The 20,427-nt window shown below is 33.7% G+C and overlaps 1 protein-coding gene across 1 annotated transcript in view; it reads left to right on the top strand.

The window, feature by feature from the left end:
* FCHO2 (FCH domain only 2) overlaps positions 1 to 20,427 on the top strand; it is a 93,671-nt gene that overhangs the window by 56,280 nt on the left and 16,964 nt on the right. Inside the window, exons 9-17 of the mRNA XM_012721767.1 lie at positions 1,330 to 1,363; positions 4,676 to 4,700; positions 9,977 to 10,034; positions 10,287 to 10,462; positions 10,802 to 10,813; positions 11,161 to 11,185; positions 11,965 to 12,004; positions 14,040 to 14,131; positions 18,133 to 18,236. Of these exons, the coding sequence (XP_012577221.1) occupies positions 1,330 to 1,363; positions 4,676 to 4,700; positions 9,977 to 10,034; positions 10,287 to 10,462; positions 10,802 to 10,813; positions 11,161 to 11,185; positions 11,965 to 12,004; positions 14,040 to 14,131; positions 18,133 to 18,236 (566 nt within the window). The remainder of the gene's footprint in view (positions 1 to 1,329; positions 1,364 to 4,675; positions 4,701 to 9,976; positions 10,035 to 10,286; positions 10,463 to 10,801; positions 10,814 to 11,160; positions 11,186 to 11,964; positions 12,005 to 14,039; positions 14,132 to 18,132; positions 18,237 to 20,427) is intronic.

Genomic DNA, 20,427 nt, shown 5'->3' with positions numbered 1-20,427 from the left:
TCCCATCTAAATTGATGTTTTTCATAGTATGAAACCCAAATGATACTTGCTATTTTTGTTATATATACCTCACTTTGTGAGCTACTTGCAGTCATTTGAAAACAGTCCTTTTTTTTTTCTAAGACTGTATGAATTTGGAGAAATGCTTGCTATTGTTGGATATAACTATTGGATATGTCTGCAGCTCTTGGGCCTAGGCTTCTTATTGTTTGTCTGACAGCAATAAATAACTTCTCTGTACATCCCTTATTGTGTAATAAGTGTATATAGTACTCAATGAGAATAAAAATGTGTTTGATTTAAAAATAATATAATGTGCTATTTAATGTATGGTTCAGGGAAGTTATTTTGCATGAAAGCAAGTACATTATTCTAAGATACCCGGATTCTAATCCTGGCTGTAGTGTTTACTTGTTGCATTATATGGAGTTCAAACAACAGCGGCAGTTTCCTCATCTGTAAGATGAGATGTGATCTTACATGTTCTCTAGTGCTCAGAGTACGCTGTCAAACTTTCTATGTGCTGAATGCCATCAACAATTAATAGCATGACTAACTTGAAAAAGAATTTGTCCTGTAATAAGAGGTAGACCTGCCATATTAATAAAAACAAAGATGATAGTTTGCTTTTCACTGATTTCTAACATTGTGTACTTACATTGCTTAAGGACATTTTGAACAATTGCAGATGGCATGTGTGACAGTGGTCACAGCAAACTCTAGCCTTAATGTATAGTAGGCTATGCCATCTAGGCTTGTCATTACACTTGAGATTTTTACACGAAATTGCCTAGTGATTAATTTCTCAGAAAGTACCCTGGACATTATGTGATGCCTGACTACAAGTTTTCCATTTTATACTGTATCAGTCTGCTGTATCATTTTTTATTTAAAATACCACATTTGTATTTCATGATCCTCTAGACCAAAAAAACATGATTTGACTTGCATCTACAGCACAATCTAATACAGTGGATGATGTATGTAAACTCTTTGAAATTTTAAATTATCTGCAAATGCTTATTTTGTCTAAGGTGACTTAACAGAAGAAAAAAAAATTTCATTGACTAAGTGAATGTCACCTTTTGGTGAGTAGTAGGCTATATTAATATTAAAAAATCTAACCATATTGTACTGATTTAAATGTTCGGTTTAGCAGTAGTTTTTATCTTTAAGATGAATTTAATAGTAATAATTAGGAGCAGATTATGTTTCAGATACAACCTATGAAAGTTTAATATATTTACTGGCAACAGTTATGTTTCTGTAACAATATACATTTATTTCAAGGTATAAAACCAAGAAAAAGAAAGACTTTTGGTTTGCCAGGAATAATTAAAAAGGAAAAGGATGCAGAGTCTGTGTAAGTATATTAAATACTGTCAAATTCCTTTCTATTAAGATTAAAACTTGTTTTGAATTAAAAAAATCAAACTCAGTTTGTGTCTGAGGTGTGAAAAATACAGAATTTCCAAATACATTGCAGGCTCTTCTGGTTTTAGTTAAAGATACTAATTTTTTTACTTAAAAATATTAAAATGAAAATAGTGTTTTGAAATTGAAACCTTAAAATACTGATTTCATAAACTGATAACATGGACATAATAAAAAATTAAAAGCAAAGAGAAAACTAAAAATTAGTATAAGTGTTGCATTGCACAAGAGAAAACCCATGGTCAACAATTTGGTGAAAATATTTTAAGACAACTCTTACAATATTGCTACTTAGTGCTAATGTACATGCATGCATTTTCTCTTCACATACATGTGCACACACAAGTAACTGGGAAATGCTAAATGGGAGAGGAAAAAAGCCCAAAATTTTTTATACTAGGTATCAATTTTAGATGGAGGATACAGATAAATTCATTTCACCTTTTTTAAAACTAAGAAATTAATATGCAAAAGCATGTTAATTATAAGATATTTTAATAGCTAGGTTCGTAAAGTTTTCTTCCTTATATTAGAACTAGCTGAAAAATTAAATATTGTCTGTGGCAGACCCCATCATAAACAGTTATACCAGATTCTTGAGGCAGAAGGCCCCAGAATAGTTTTGGTTTTGCTTTAAGCAGTGCTAATGTATAGCTTAGGTTGATAATTGAGTAGTGATTAACCAGAGATAATAGGAATTAGAGAAACCTTTCTTTCTGTAAAGAAAAATTACTCAGTCTGGTTAGCCTGAAATAACGCTAATCAAACGTCTTGAGTGATTTGTTGACCCAATAAGAATGACTGAAAATTCATTTAAAATCCTACTTCTCAAGCATAATCAACAGACCTCTCATACCATTTACTACTTTGATGGGTTCTGATTTTTAATGAAACCGGTTGTGTGCTTTGGATTTTCTTGCTTCTAACATAGTTTTATTTTTATCACTGAATTGCTTCCATTCTAGTGAATTAATGTCTTTCTTCTCTGAAGTTTTATTTGACTAACAAAATAAGACCAATTGTAAAGTGACTTATAGTATTTTTTTTCCTATGAGCATTAATGGAATATTTTGCTAGTGGGATGGAATCTAATCTTCCAGAAAATTTGGAAGACATATTGAAGTTAAAACAATTGATTTGTAAGTGTTTCTATTAGTGACTACATTGTAAAGAGTAATGGCCTCAAATTAAAATTTTTCTAAACATATTTTTAAACAAAAGCAGATATGCTAAATTATCTTAATTGCTTTAATTTTGTACCAGGATTGAATTTGTTAAATACCTGTTTTGGAACATTTGCTCAGAATATGCAAAGGTTTTTTTGAGGTAATATTCCTCATTTACTGGTACTAAGGAATTTTTCAAATTTTAAGGACTTAAGTGACTTCTAAGTGAAGAGAAAGAACCCTGGAGTTTGCATTTATCTTGTCTATTTGGCATTCAGCTTGGAGTAAAAATAATATAGTCACTTACCTCTTTTTGCATCTTTCAAATCTCTTCCATACTGTTTTTTCCCTTAACAGAATTCTTCAGTTTGTGATTTTTTTTTTAAGATTTATTTATTTATGCTTACAGAACTGGGGTACAGGCCACAGGTGAAGGGGTGCTGAGAGACTTCACTGGAGACAGAGTGGGGAATAGAACAGACTGACGACGTACACTGTTGAGGGAGCAGTGGGCGGGTCAGGAGAGTTCTGCCGTGCCAAGTGGGTCACCTCCTGGGTGAGGATCAAACTTGTGCTGAAGTGGCTTTAGCTTCTTAGTGCTGCATTTACCTGCAACGCCACCAGGGAGGGCCCCAGTTTGTAGTTTTTTTATGGTTCATGCTTAGTCTTTGGGTAGAGATTACCTGTTTATCTTATACATTAATTTAGTGGGTTTTTTTTTTTTTCAGTTGTTCATTTGACTCCTAAGGTGTACCTAATGTCAATGTTATCAGCATATTAAAGTGTTGATTCTGATACATGCAATAATGGCATTAAGTCAAAGAATATATAACTACTCCAAATACCTTTTAAATATATACTACATTTTTGTTAGTGAATTTGTTTTAGAGTACATATAAATTTCTTCTAAACTTATTCCTCAGAGCCTCAGCATCTTTAATTTTATGTATTTAGGTCTTTATCTGACTGAGAAGTTTCCTCTTTGTTTTAGTTTTACATTAAAAAATGGCTCATGGGCCCTCCCTAGTGGCGTAAAACACAGCACTAAGAAGCTAAAGCCACTTCAGCATGAGCTGGATCCCCACCCTGGAGGTGATCCACGTGGTGAGGTAGACCTCTCCTGACCCGCCTGCTGCTCCCTCAGCGTGTGTTTTGTCAGCCTGACCTACTCCCCACTCTGTCTGGTGAATCCTCTCACCGATCCTACACCTCTGGCCTGTACCCCAGTTTAAATAAATAAATATATATATAAAAAAAGTTCACACTGGCCCTCCCTGGTGGCGCAGCGGGTTAAAGCACAGCACTGAGAATCTAAAGCCGCTTCCGCATGAGTTCGATTCCCGCCTGCCCCGGAGGTGACCGCATGGCGCGGCAGACCTCTTCTGGCCCGCCCGCTGCTCCCCTCAGCAGTGTACTTCGTCGATCTGCCTGTTCTGCTCCCCACTCTGTCTCTGGTGAAGCCTCTCGCCGCCCCTGGGCCTCTGGCCTGTACCCCAGTTCTGTATGCACAAATAAAAAAATCTTTAAAAAAAAAAAAAAAAAGTTCACACTGGTTTACACCTACACTTACAATTTTCAATTAAATGCTAAAATACCAATTTAATTTTAGTATTATATCCAACTGGGTGTTTGCTCAGTTAGTATACTTTAAGAAAATAATACATACTAGCTTAGGGAAAGTACTTCAGGTGAAACTGAAGTTTAAAAAGTTATTTTTGATCATTTGCCCACAAATGTAAATGTACTTTCTTAAACTACTTTGAGGATTTTTTTTCCCCCTCTGTCTGAAGAATTAAGACATTGGAAATTTTGAAGAACTGACAGCTTCCTTGATATGATTCATAAGCATATTCATGCAGAAGTACTTTTAAAACTAGTTTCTAAAATAATTGTAAGCTCTTTGTATTTTGTCACAAAGGAATGCTTTCTTTTGAATTTCAAGTGACTTAGTATATTTTAATCTTCCTCATTTGATTTCTCTAAATATTTTTGTAGAACTTAAATACTAACATAAATGCTTTCAATATAATATAATTATCAGATAGTTCTAATAATTCTTATGTTTTGTTTAACAGGGAGTGCCCTGATGCAGATTCACTTGTAAGTAGATTTTACTTTAATATAAACAATTTAAATTAGATATTTTCAGTAGGAAATATTCAGTGTATTCATCATGAGTTATTTACACAGCTTTGTAAGACAAATATTGTATTGTGAATTCATTTAAATTATTGTACAGGTGCTTTTGTGGTTTTATGTTGCCATATGGATTCTTATTAAAGGAATCCTTTGAAGCGTGGACTTTTCAACATACCTTTCAAAAGTAGATTTTAAAATAGTAGTACCATAGTATATTGATTTCATTTCTTGGAAAATATGCCAAATCTCATCTGTTTACTTTAGTAAGAGCACATTTTTAAAATAATATAATAGTTTATTTTTGCATCATTTTGTGCCTTTTTCCGTGTCAGTTGTAATCCCCGTGGCTTCCCATCACCAAATCACCCATGTACCATCACCATAGACCAGTGCATTCCCTCCCTGTGCCCCCCCTCCCCCATTTTTTGATTCCATTCCCCACTCCCATCAAATGTCTGGTATATAGTTGTTCAGTATTATTATTTCCCATGGTCCTTTATGCTCCTGCTATGAGTGAAACCATCCAATATTTTTTTTCTTTCTGGCTTACTTCACTAAACATGATCCGTTCCAGCTCCATCCATGTTGCTGCAAAAGGCATGTGTTTTTGATTGCTGAGTAATATTCCATTGTATATATATACCACATTTTTTTGATCCATTCATCTACTTTCGGGCATTTGGGTTGATTCCATGTCTTTCCTATTGTAAATAAAGCAGCAATAAATATGGGGGTGCAGGAAGAGTAATTTTAAAATAATTTATTCTTAGCTATATTAAAACCTACTTTATCTGTTCAAGTATTTTGAGTTTTGTTTAGAAAAAAGAGCAACAACCAAATTCAGTATTTTTCTGTGTTTATTTTAAAGGCAGCTTATTTACCCTGAATATATTTCATTATATTTAATTAAAGGAGACATTAAATGGTGCTCCCTGGTGTTATAGTGGAGGACTAGATTTAGCAAATGTATTTACGTAGACATATTTTTCAATTTGTTCATGACACTGTTCATTTTGATAGATACAATAGTCAGACAGTTGCCTTTATTTCCTTGCTTTTGCATAATTGTTGTTTCTTTTTTCCAATAACATTTTAATCTTTTACAGCTTATTATATATCAGAATAAAAAAGACATTTTGAGAAATAGTATTTTGTTATATAAATAATACGAAATTGGTTTTTAGTTCATATTTTAGCTTTAAAATAAGAGTGATTTTTTTAGTAAATTTACAATGAAAATAGATTTCTGATGATCTTTAGGATTAAAATCATTGAATATTTCTGGAGTTATAACACTTACCTTACCACTTGCCTCTTTTTTTTTTTTTTAAAGATTATTTATTTATGCATACAGAACTGGGGTACAGGCTAGAGGTGCAGGGGCGGCAAGAGGCTTCACCAGAGACAGAGTGGGGAGCAGAACAGGCTGACTGATGAAGTACACTGCTGAGGGGAGCAGCGGGCGGGTCAGGAGAGGTCTGCCACGCCATGTGGCCACCTCCGGGGCAGGCGGCAATTGAACTCAATGCGGAAGTGGCTTTAGCTTCTTAGTGCCGTGCTTCAACCTGCTGCGCCACCGGGGAGGGCCACCACTTGCCTTTTAATTAAAAAGTCAGCCAGAAGTGTTTGGCATTTCTTTAGTGCTCATCATACATTTTATTTCTGAATTTTTTATAATAATTATTTAATGATTACAATATTGAATAAAATTCTTTAATACTGCATGTTTCATTTTTCATATGTATTTCCTTAAATAAAGCATTCTTAGTTCTCTTATTTGTACTGTTGTATTTATGAGTATTCACTGATATTTTAGAAGTCAGTATAAAAGGTAGACAAGTATGTCTTTCCCAGTAGAAAAAGGGAAAAATTGAAAACTGGCAGTTTTCTTAAAAAGAAAAGTGGTGAATAATCATAAGAAAGATGTTTTAGAATAGTTTCAGTCCAATGCAAGTTAGAGTAAATTTACTGTGTTCACCTACATATTAGGAAAAGTTTTGATAACCTCATACAATATTGATAGGAATGTAAGTTGGTACAGTTTGTCTTGTGAATAATTTGGCATTATCTCCCCATCTAAGAAATACATCTTCTGTTTAGAGAGGCTGCAATCCTAATGCTAGGGATTTACTATTATAGCTCTATTCATAAGCTTTATATCTAAAGGCGATCAAGATATATGTATAAATAGGAATGGGTGAGGGATAGCAGGTTTAGATGTTTATTTCAGCATGTTAATATTAGAAGAAAACTGGTTAACACTGGCATCCATCAAAATGAGAACTGGTTAAAAAATATTCACTTGGTGAAGTAATAGTTTTCATAGGTATTATAGAGTTAGGTTGTTCATATCTGTCTGCTGATAAAGAGCTTATTGAAAATAAAAGCATGTGTGATTCTTTAAGTTATCACTTAAAAATATAAATGTATATGTGTTCTCTTTTAAAAGACAGATTACAAGCCATTAATTGTGGTTTGGGGAGAAAGGATTACAGTGGGCAGCAGGAAAGAAGGCTTTCATTTTGTTTCCTTTTTAAAAATCATTCTTGTTCCTTTTATCTGACTTATTTATCATCTTTTAATTATAGCTAGTTTTATTTTTTTTTTAAAGATTTATTTATTCATACAGAACTGTGGTACAGGCCAGAGATGCGGCGGAGGAGAGGACTCACCAGGGACAGAGTGGGGAGCAGAACAGGTAGATCAACGAATTACACTGCTGAGGGGAGCAGCAGGTGGGCCAGGAGAGGTCTGCCACACCATGTGGATCTCCTCCAGGGCAAGCGGGGATCGAACTCATGCAGAAGTGGCTTTAGCTTCTTAGTGCAGTGCTTTAACCCGCTGCGCCACCAGGGAGGGCCCTATAGCTAGTTTTATTAATTGCTTTCATAAATATCAATAGACTACCTTGGTAGGGATATTATATTATATTCTGTTCCTTTTTTAAAAGGTCTTTGTAATTAAAAAATATTACTTTGAGGGACCTTTTTTTTGAGACTTGACCAAGGAACTCTTTTGGTTTTGGTCAGTTTACCCATTCTGAAGAGATTAAGAAACTTTTCATTAACGATTGAGTCTATTCCAATATATTTGAAAAACCTTTAAGTCACTGCGACCACTATCCATCAAAACTCCTTTGAGATGGATGGGTGAAGTTTCATCTTCATACTGCTTTTGTGTTAATGCTTTGCTCCAGCAGTATGGGGTCCTAGTGCTGCAGAGACTATAAATTGAATGGAGTAAGGCTTAAACAAGAAATGTGTGTTTATGAAGGTGAATAGTTTTAGTATAAAAAATGTGGGAATAATTGCTTTAATTTTTTTTTCCAAGACAAAAAAATGTGTTCTCAGTTTTCCTTAACTTTGTGCTGTGCCAGTCAGATTAGCAATCCTCCCTATTCCTCTTGCTGAGCTTTAGCAGGTGTTTGGAGTACCAACAGCAGACTTCACCAGAATAACTATTGATTTACGCAATTACAATTAATATGTTGGCCTTTCTTGGCACTTTTTTTAACTTCATTTTAAAAATTTTATTTGGGGACCCTCCCTGGTGGTGCAGCTAGTCAAAGCACAGCACTAAGAAGCTAAAAACCAGTTCCCCATGAGTTCGATCCCGGCCTGCTCCGGAGGTGACCACATGGCGTGGCAGACCTCTCCTGATCTACCCGCTGCTCCCGTCAGCAATGTACTTCAATGATCTGCCTGTTCTGCTCCCCACTCTGTCCCTGGTGAATCCTCTCACCACCTCTGCACCTCTGGCCCATACCCCAGCTCTGTATGCATAAATAAATAAATCTTTAAAGAAATTTTTTTATTTGGAAATAACATGATTTCCGCAAAAATCGAAGTATAAAATAATGCAAAGAACATTTGCATGTCCTTAACTTTTTACTGCATTTACAGTTAACATTTGTATTTACCCTGTATATATTTGTGTGTGTTTTTTGTCTTTGTATAATATTTTTCTCTGATCTATTTGATGGTTCTTTATCCTTAAATACTTAAGTGTTTATTGCCTAAAAATAGGTTAGAGCACTGTCTCTCTGCCCTGTATCCTTCCTAGTCTATTGCCCTCCCTTGAAAAGAACCAGCTTTATTGTGTTCTCATTTATCCTTCCTGTTAAAGATGGCTATATGTTTTCTTACTTTTCATTCTTTCTTGTCTAAAAGATAATATACTATGTATGTTATTTGTACGTGACTTTTTCAGTTAGCAGTTCTTCCTGGAAGTCATTTGATTATCAGTTTGTAGAAACCTTTCTCATTTAAGATAGTTGCTTAATACTTAATTTGTATATGTACCATAATTTAGTCAGCTATACTTAATCATTTAGGAACTTTCCAATAATTTAAAATTACAGACATCTTTGGTAAGTAACCTTGCTGCATATGAGTTTTTAAATTGTTCATGTATCTTTGAGATAAATTCATAGAAGTGAAATTCCTGGGTTGAGGAGTAAACATATGTGTAGTTTTTTTAGAGATTTATTTTTATGCATACAAGAACTGGAGTGTAGGCCTGAGGTGTGGGGAGTGGAGGTTGTGAGAGCATTCACAGAGATAGAGTGGGTATTAGAAGTGGTGTATTTACTGAAATACACTGCTAAGGGGAACAGCAGAGCAAGACAGGAGAGGTCTACTGCACAAATGGGTTAGCTCCCTGGCTGGGGATTGAACTCAGGCAGTTTCGGTAGTAGCACTAAGCACTAACCCCTAGGCCACCATGGAAAACACTAAAAGTATATTTCCATATAGCATCTCCAACTGAGTATATTTTCAAACTTGGATTTTTGCTAGCCCCATGGATAAGTTTTTATTATATATATATAATTTTAATTTTCTTGTTACACTTTTTTTTTTGGTTCTATATTAAGATATATTTCCATTTATTTATGCTGACAGGCCTCTAATTTCAGAAACAAATTCACTTTGAAATTCAGGTGAAAATTTGATTATTCACAGTACTGCTGGCATTTCTACCTGAATACCTATGTTCTTTTCAGTGTTTCTTCTGTTTTGTTTTGTATAGCACCTTTTCTTTTTCAGATACCTTAAGTATGATTGTGATTTGAAGCTAATTAAGTAAAAAGATGTAATTTTTTCAGTGTTACTTTTTGTTAACCTTTTGATCTTTGATAGCTAATATAGTTAATGGTCTCATAGCTAATGTAGTTAACGGTCTCTTGCTTTTTAATATTTTTGTTGAAGCTATTGTTAGTTTCTTTCTTTTTCCTATAGAACATTCCTGATGTAGATGAAGAAGGCTATAGTATAATTCCAGAAGCAAATCAGAATAATATCCTTTTTTGGTGGATCATGGTGTAATATAAGTATACATTATAACAAAATCTTATTTCTAAAGATTTAAGATTTTTAAATTATAATAAAATGACTTCATATTCTTCATTTGACAAGTTTTTAATTAAAAAGTACTTTTTCTGTTAAAGTTCATCTTAAAGGTTTTTTGTTTTTATTCCTTTTTATAAATGTGTGAGAAAGGTTATACATTCAGAGAATTTGAAAACTGAGTTCTTTAACTGATGCTCACATACCAAAGAAAACCATTTCTACTCATCTAGTGATTCTGATTCAGATGATGAAGAACCAAAGAAGTTTCGGATAGAAATCAAACCTATGCATCCAAATAACTCACATCACACAATGGCTTCTTTGGATGAATTAAAAGTATCTATAGGAAATATAACACTCTCCCCAGCAATATCTGTAAGTAAGAAAATGAACAAGTTTGTGCTCCTATTACAGAAGCTTACTCATATACATCTATTTTAACTTAGCTACCTGAATGTGGTTAATTTTAGGAATAATAAAAATTACATAAGCAGTCGTTTAGCAGTTAATTTTGGGCTTGAAAAATAGATATTATGAGTATATTTTGTTGCCAGTTTGCTTACTTAGCTTAAGTCTTTCTCCCTCAGCAATTGTGTTTAAGGTGTATGGCTTCTAGGCATAGTTCAGAAAGAAGCAGACAAATAATGAGAGCAGGAAAGTAACCTTTTAAATTCTAAAATGAACACTGTCTTTTTTCCTTCCATGTACTACCAGAGACACAGCCCAGTAAGTGAGATTTTATGTTTTTTCTTCCTACTGACCTAAAAAAAAATTTATCGTAATGTTTGAACACTGATTTTCAAAATAATTTTGTTTTTAAATTAACAAAACATGCTTAAGTGTTAATATTTTGAAGCATTTCATTGTTAAAAGTACATGTATCATTTTATTATAAAATAAAAATTACTTGGAAGCTTTTTCATATTTTTTTGCTTTTTCATATATTTTAACATTAATGCAGTTTGCATTTGAGTAGTATTAAAAACTTTAGGTTCCAATATTAATATTTTACTAAATATTTCATTACCAAATAAGTTATTTAATACTATTTAGTTTTTGCATTTCTGTTTCAGGTGCAGATGAATCGGAATTCATCTAGTAAGTTTGACTTCTACAATATTTTATGTCTATTAAAATTCATCAGTTTGCTAAGCTTTAGCCTTGTGTATGTAGTTATCAAAACAAATGATCTTATAAGCCTTTAGACTGGAAAGGTGTGCATTTTAAAAAGAAAAAAACTTGTTTACCTTATTTCATTGAGACATACCTTAAATTTCAATAAATTGCTATTATAGCTTTATTTTTTTTTAAATAAGTAAAGCCAAAGAGTAGCTTCTGATTAAGAATGTTATAGTGTTTAACTGATATACTTTATATCATGAGCTGGAAGGCATTTGTAAGATGAATATGCTTTAGCTTTACCTCTTCCTAAATCATTTCAAAATTGCAATTTCTGTAAAGGGGTTCTTAATGTAGTAACTTAATTACATTAAAAACTTTTGGGGGGTTCTCCCTTGTGGTGCAACGGGGGAAGCACTGAGCTCTCCAAAACCACTGTAGCACAAGTTCGATCCCCAGCCAGTGAGCTGACCCACATGGCATGGCAGACCTCTCCTGACCCGCCCACTGCTCCCCTCAGCAGTGTACTTTGTCAGTCTGCCTGTTCTGCTCCCCACTCTGTCTCTGGTAAATCCTCTCACCTACCATACCTCTGGCCTGTACTCCAGTTCTGTAATCATAAATAAAGAAATCTTAAAAAAAAAAAAAAAACAAAAAACTTTCTTCATGGTAATGAGATGTGTATATGGCATTTGTCTTTACATTAAAGTATTACTCAAATTACAAACTTTCCTATAAACTTTCAATTTTTTAACTAGGTGAAGAGTTAACAAAGTCAAGATCTGCTGTGTCCAATGAGTAAGTTCCATGTTTTAAATGAAAATACATGTTTTTAGGGCACTTTTAGGTTCATAGTACAATTGAGTATTACAGAAATTTTTGCATATAGTCTTGCCAGCACATACCCCAAGTCTCCCCTACTGTGGGAAGCCCCCACCAACCAAAGTGAGCACACTTACTACAATTGATGAACATACACTGACACATGATCACCCAAAGTGATGAGCTTTAATAGTTTATATTAAGGTTCACTCTTGGGGTTGTATATTGTATGGATTTTCACAAACAGGATAATGACATGTATCCACCATAAATTATACAGAAGTTGCACTACCATAAAATTCTTGTTTTCTACCTATTCTTTCCACTATATTTAAATTTTAAGTATCCTTTTTTCCTACTTTTTTTTATTGCTGCAGTTTAAATTCCAGTAGAACTCTTAATTGTGTTTTTCTAAGCTGTGACACATCACGTGAAGTTTTTTCAGTTTTTCATCAGACAGTATTTTTTAATAATTTTTTAAACCCAAGCTGTATTTGGCCATGGTGACATTACTGCTTCTAATTAATGATAGTAGTCCTGGTTTATAAGTGTATGTCTGTATTTCAACTAGCTAGTTTCATGAAATTTTTCTAACTTTCCCCCTTCACTTTTGATTGTGACCTTATCAAATAAAATGTATTTGTGAGCTTGAGCATCTTAATTGAATTGACAAAGGAGACATTTTGCATGTGTCCTTTTCTACCTTTGTATCAATAACAATTCTTTCAGTTAAACTTTTTGCATGAACAAAAGTAAAAGTAGTCTTATATAATTTAAAATTATATGATAACCTTTGAAACTAGGTACTAAGTGAGCACAGTAGTGGTATTAGTTTATCATTTTCAAAGATAAACTGGTGTTTTAAAACATTATTTTTAGGAAATATTTATGTAATTGTGATTCTAGACTATTATCCAAGTAGTGCATTGTTGAGATATTAGATATGCTTGTAGACTAACTAGTGGGCTTGCCTTTTTTAAGACATACTGGCAGTTTGATATATTAAAATAATGTTTATGGGAATTGTCTTTTTTTAACACCAGGAAATTTTTGTCAGTCCTATCTCAAAACTAGAAACAAGTGGTGGCAAAAATCAGGTATTTCAGGATCCTACAGCTTAGACATTTTTTAGAGGATATGACTAAAATAAAAAAACATTCATATAGAAATATATATTAAAGAACTAGGGTGTTGAATCCTAAGTGTCACCAGACCCATGATTCTGAAAGGTCAGTGGAAGAAAATACTGATTTTGTGGCATGTTAAAGTTTTTTCAAACTAGAAAGTTGATGCTTTTGATTTTTGTCCATACATATTTTCCCATACTCTATTACCTCTCCTAAAACGGCAGGTATGTCCCAAACATTTCATTACACTGCCTTAGTGGCCTAGGCAGTATGTTACCAAGGGAGAAATTCTGCCTCTGCATGATCTACTGCAGTGATAAGATCTTTGAACTCTGTATCAAGTCATTGGGTTTTAAGCTACCATTCTGTGCCTGAGAAATAGTTTTTCCTAGCCCTTTGTTATCTTAGAAAGTATGATCTTGTAAAATTTCTGCCTGATTTCATATCATTTAAGAAATTTTCTGACCAAGTGTGAATTAGCCAACCTGACGCTACTATAAAATCAAGTAGCTTTATGTCCTTAAGGCAACTCATTTAGATACTCTGTGGGGCTTTTTATCATTTGTAAAACTTCATCATCATCTCTGTTCTGACAACTCCTACGTTTGTTAGCATACAACATGGTATAGTCAGTGGATATTAGGTATCAGAGTCTGCTCTTCTCTATCAGTTTGACATAATGTTATCATAGGTTCTGTTCACAGAAGTTAACATTATTGGCTTATTAAATCTGTTAATTTTCTTCACATATTTCATTGGCAGAATATCCAACTTTAAAACTAGATATATCTGAACTCTTGGAATTCTATGAAATAAAAATGTGACTAGATTTTATAATGAAGTATTTCTTTGTTAAAATTTTTAATTTTAAAATGTTATGGTAGGAAAGGGACCAGTGATTTACTTGCTTGGGACCCCCTGTTTGGACCATCCCTTGATTCATCATCTTCAGCTTCACTAACTTCATCATCATCAGGTAAATATATATATACATATATTTTCTTTTTAACTCAGGAATGCAGTGGCACCTGTTTTCTAATTGACATTTACCACTTGTGTGTTGTACTTACTGATTAGAAATTTTTTTGCACTAGTCCTCTGATCATGTTGCCTGACGAGTGATTTTATACTAGATTTATTAACTTAGCTTAAAGATACTTCATAGAAATTTATTAAAAACCAACTTTTTTCCATTTATTTATTTGTATCTAGGCATATAATGTACATAATGTGCTTATATCAGTGCCCAAATAAAAATTCTTATTGCTTATTGATAATTCAGCTGCATATCTGTACATTAATATTAACCAGTCCTCTCTTACTGGACATTCAATTTACATCTGATTTTCTAGTGTTATGAACATTCATTGACATAATGATTTTATAATAATTAATCAGTACAAGATTTATGAGTCACACAATATGCCCATTGATACTTATTGCCAAACTGCTTTCCAGAAAGGCTTTAACATTTACTAGTGTAGCAAGAATATGTCTTTTCTACAAAACACAGAATCCCCTCAGCCAATATTCAAATAGACATCAAAAATACATGTTTAATAGAAACCACTTTTATTATCTTGTTTAAAGCAAAGAATAAAATTAAGGTGATCTTTAACTTTCTTTTGGATTTTAGAGGTATGGTTTGGTATTTGAGATTATGGGGTGCTAGAATGCTAGAACTGAGTTCCAGCTACATTACTCTTTAGGAGCTATGCATATTCTGTTTAATTTCATCATGCAAACTGCTGCATGAGTTCTTTTTGTCCCTATTTCATAAACAAAAGTAATGTTCAAAGGTGATGAGGAAGTTCTTAAAGAACATGCAACAAAAGTAATGATGAAATAGACTCAGAACTTGATTTTATTTTAAAATCTTTGCTCGGTGCATCATACTCTGGCACGTTAAATAGTAAAGCCGTGTTGATGCACTTTACTACTAAAAATAATTTAAAACACTAGCATTTAGACTGCTCAGAATATTTTATATATTCTAATATTTTTTAAAAGTTATAAATGATATATAGGCAACTTTAGCCTGAAACAGATTGAAATTTTGAAAGGAAAGTGATTTTCTTTAGTATTTGTAGAACAGTCAGTACTTACTTTATAATATGTTCTGAAATGGCATTATAACTTTTGTCCTTGGGGATTTGTTACTACATAGTTTTATATATTTTGGGGCCTTCAGTTTTACCCATATGTATTTTTTTTTTTAAACCGGTCAGATTCTGGATCTAGAAAACCCATCGTCAGACTTTCCCATTAACCTTATGTACTATTCTGCTGTCTCAGTGCCACCAGAGGTATAAGTACATTTGCTTTAGTTTAATGGTCTCATACTTAGTGGATTTTCTTTGCTGATAGACTTGTTATTCTGAATCACTTTAGTGCATCTCAGAAGGCATACCAGACTTTGCATTGTAAAACTGAAAATGCCTTTGGTTCCCTTCAGGCTTTAGATGACAGATCTTCCAAGAGCTAATTGAAGATCAAAGTAACCTTTGCCATAATAAAAGATGCCCTGAAAAATTACATGAAGAAAAATTATTGGCTTAATTTTTGTCTACATCGTCAGCATTGCTTTTGGATTCTTGATGACATGGGAAATGTGGTCTGTGCGAGGACAGATCTAAATTAGCTCTTCTCTCCTATGTTTTATACTTTGCAGGTTATTTCTTGAAATACTCCATCTAATATAATATAGACTTTTCTTAGGAGTAAACTTTACCATCACCATCACCACTGCTATTCCTGCTACAGAACAAAGCATAGTTAAGACACTTAGGCATGTAAACAGTTGTAGTGTTCTCCTCCAGAGGATTCTAAAGCAGTGCCTAATTGGTATATGTAAAATGATTTATTTATAATCAATGACATGTTAAAATTATTAGCTTTCCTTAAAAAGCAAATTCTTATTATTTGGAGAAGCTGATTTAGCACTTTTGGTAGGTTGGCTTTGAGTCATGCTTTGGGACAGGCCATGTAAATGTCTGCTGTACTTAGTGCTCTCACAAGCTGCAAGTAATCAAAGAGCATTTATTAAGTGTTAGTTTCGTAATGAACATATTTTTTAAATGTCATAACAGGTAAGTGTATACAACACATCAGGCCGGTATACCTTTCCTCCAGTGAACAGCGTAAAGTAGAAGTGCAGCATGAAAAAACTGGTGCCCGACTGTGAACAGGCAGTAACCTAGAATATAAATTTTATTTCTTGTTAACTTTTTACTGATTTCTTCAGGCAACCAAAGTTGTGCTTGAATCTTACATTCCTTCATTTGATATGCTTTCTACATGATTCTGTGCACCCCCCATGCATTTACTTCACTTCTGTGTGACTACCTTTTTGCTTTGACTCTTTGCTGCTACCTCCATTTATGACCAAGGATTGTGAGCTTTACTGTTTGTTTCCCTTTGCGTATACCTAGGCCACTTCATATATTTCTACTTTTGCACATTTGTCAGCCTAAATACTTATTTAAATGTTTCTTCTCATTTATCGTTTATTCTGTCTCTGAATTATAGTCCCATCTTTTAGAATGAACTGGAGATTTGAAAATTATTTGACTTAAAGATGATTAAAACATGTTTGCTTCCATTCTTCACTTTAAAAAAAATATTTATATTTATTTGTGCATACAAGAATTGGGGTGTAGGCCAGAGGTGTAGAGGTGGAGGATAAGAGGATTCACCAGAGACAGAATGGAGAGCAGAACAGTTGGATTGACTAGTGAAATACACTGCTGAGGGGAGCTGCAGGTGAGACAGAGGTCTACTGCACCATGTGGGTCAGCTCTTAGCCAGGGATCGAACTCATGCCACAGTGGCTAGTGATAGCTTGATAGCACTGTGCATGAGGTCCCATCATTCTTCACTCTTGCTTTAATTACAGTAATACACTTGTGACTTTTGATAAGACACTGAACTTCATTAATTTCTACCATGATGAGTGTTAATTTGTAACACTAAGATTAGAACTTCTGATCTGTAAAACTGTAAAATTTAGCATAGTATTAAAGTATTGAACACTAAGTTTATGTAGGATTAGGAAAATTTAAGGTATTACTTTGACACATTAAAATTAGTTTGGTCATGTGAGGAATTTTTTTTTTTTAAAGATTATTTGTGCATACGGAAGTGGGGTACAGGCCAGAGGCTCAGGGGCGGTGAGAGGCTTCACCAGAGACAGAATGGGGAACAGAACAGGCAGGTCGACGAAGTACACTGCCAAGAGGAGCAGTGGGCGGGTCAGGAGAGGTCTGCCATGCCATGTGGTCATCTCCGGGGCAGGCGGGAATTGAACTCATGCGGAAGCAGCTTTAGATTCTCAGTGCTGTGCTTTAACCCACTGCACCACCAGGGAGGGCCTCTGTGAGGAATTTTTAACATACACTGCTAAGGTATTGTTTAATACTTAATACAAAAAGGTTATAATGTGGGTTAAATTTAAAAGTCAAATTACAAGTTTAATGTAAATGTTTTTAAAGTTTGTTATTAGCCTGTTACATCTTTAGGGCTTACATTACTGTTTATAAAGTAAATGTATTGGCAATAAACTGAAGACTGACCTTGCGTCTTTTAATTGAAGTAACTGGTTTACAGCACTGTAAGATTTAGAGATACAGGCACACTCATCAGATAATGTGTTGTGGGACCTTAGATCTTAAATTGGTTTATTTTCACCGGCTAATTTGTCAGATTTAATTTTTTGAATGTGTAAATAATTGAGACAGGAACATAATCTACATATCGTGTCAATTTTATTGAAAAGTTGTTCTTTTTTTAGAATTATTGGTACCTTCCAAAACATATTTAATAGATTCTTCGTATTTCCACAAATATCTGTAGTTACATATTTTTAAAAAAACTCCTGAGAAATGAATTTTGAATCCTAACAGTACTGTCTATAGACTGTCTATAGAAGAATGGTATATACTAATCACTTTCTTCAAATTCTTTCCCTACCCCCACCAGCCAGGCCCACAACTCCTCTTTCCGTAGGTACCATTGTCCCACCTCCAAGGCCTGCTTCCAGACCAAAGCTTGCTTCTGGCAAACTCAGTGGAATTAATGAAATAGTATGTACTCATTTTTTAAAAAATTATAACTGTCTTGATTTAAAATGCAAATGATATTTTTTGATATGCCCTTTATAGTTAAATGCTTCAAAATTTCTACTTCTTGATTCTTCAAAATATAGAAACATTTACTTGCCCAACATTTCTTTTCACTCTAGCATATTGCCTCAGTGAGCATATATGTGGTGCAAGGAATTGTTAGGAGGACAGAAATTTCCTAAGAAAGTTGGCATATTATAGAGACACCATCCTGTACCCATTGTTTCCCCACTTAAATAATTTTCATATAATTCTTTCAAAGTCAAATATTCAGGAAGAAACGAAACTGTTCTTGGAACTTAGAAGAATACCACTAGGATAACCCTTAGAGGGCATCTAGCCCAACCTGCATTATTTTATACACAAGGAAACTGGAATTTACATGATTTAATTAATTTATGAAAGTACATTAATTGCTTAAAAAAATTTTGGTCTACAGAAGTTATTAGACAGTGAAAAAAATTTATGGGTTCAGTTGAATAAGGCCCTCCCAATTACTCTTCTTGCCTTCTGTGTGTTCTGATTTGCTTCATCTTTGACACTAGTTGCCAGAAATAAGTTTCTGCAAGTCAAGATGAATCTTATTTTACCCCTGATACACATTTCTAGTGATTCTCCATTATCCATATGGTTAACTGTTTTAGCTGACTATACTTTTCATATAGTTGCCTCAGTAACCTGCCTTACCAGGCAAACTACTTGACTTTGCAACTTGGGTTCCAGCCACATAAAACTTTCACCAATATTTGCAAACACATCACACTGTTTTAGTAATGTACCCATATTTAATTGTGCCCCTCTTGAAGTATCTTTCAGTCTTCTATGAAAAAACTGACTTCTTATTTTAAGGTCCAGCTAAAGATTACCACCTAGATAAAAAGTCCTCTTTGGTCATTATTTCTTACATAATCCAGTGGATTTAATCATTCTCTAATACCCATTTAATTTACTCATTTCTCTTCGTACATATCATCCTTTCATATGATATGCTTTCTAAAAGATTGTATACTTGTATATGCTTACTTTGTGTGGGTTTTCCTTATGGAACTATCTATGTCTTATCTAGTTTTGTATACTTAGTACTTGGCAGTAGTGCCTCAATACTGACAATAATGCCTGTCACCTGGCATACAGTTAGAAAATGTTACTTTAATAGATGAAAAAGCTGGAGTGTTGATGAAATGCTGGTATTTTTCTTTTACCCCCATCTCTATGAATAGACACAGTGGGAATGACCTGAAAGACTGGATAGGAGCTGGCAAGGAGATAGTTATTATTTAAATAATGCAAAAATTACTACAGCTTTATAACACTAACACTGGTTTTTATGATTATAAAAGCAATGCATATCAGTATAACTTGAAGAAAGAAAAAGCAGAAAGAAAAGTAAATTGATTTATCTTTCACCACCTTGGGTAACTAACTACTGTTAACATTTTCTTACACATTCTTTCATTAAATGCCTAAGACTTTATCAAGAAAAAGTAAACACTTAGCTGTTAAAAACAGGCTCTTAATAGCCACTAATTACCTAAACATTTGGCAACTTACTTATCTGAAGTCCTGTTTCCTTATGGGTAAAATAGGTATATCGATAATAGATTGCTCTAAGACTTCAATGATAGTGTAATACACATAACACATGTAACATTGTCATGTGCAAGTAAATTGCTCAAAAAATTTACAAATGGTATGTGTATCTTAAAAAATAAAAGGTCTATGTTCTTCAGTTAAAAACATCTTAGTGTGTCTCTAGTTGACAGATTATACCATAGTTTTCAGACTTCTTTAAAGTGGTAGTTTCCTTTGTCAAATAATCTAGGATTGTCAAATAAGTAAAAGTGAGTTTTTTTGTAGTGGAATCCTTATATCATCCTTCACTCCCTGCCTTAGCTTTGAGAATTTCTAGAAACTACAGGCTGAGGGCTTTAGGGAGCACAATTTGAAAAGACTTAGGAACATAATTGTTTCATCTTCTATTGTCAGCATTTAATTTCCCAAAGGTTTTAGAAATTTGACATTTTTTATTTTGAGCTTTCATTATAAAAAACTTAATATTTATGGCCCTCCCTGGTGGCGCAGCGGGTTAAAGCACAGCACTGAGAATCTAAGGCCGCTTCTGCATGAGTTCGATTCCCGCCTGCCCCGGAGG

This window comes from Condylura cristata, unplaced genomic scaffold (assembly GCF_000260355.1).
Source record: "Condylura cristata isolate star-nosed mole 26May11 unplaced genomic scaffold, ConCri1.0 scaffold00007, whole genome shotgun sequence".
Taxonomy (NCBI): Eukaryota; Metazoa; Chordata; class Mammalia; order Eulipotyphla; family Talpidae; genus Condylura; species Condylura cristata.
The sequence above is the reverse complement of the archived record's forward strand: the minus strand, read 5'-3'. Positions and strand labels throughout refer to the sequence as shown.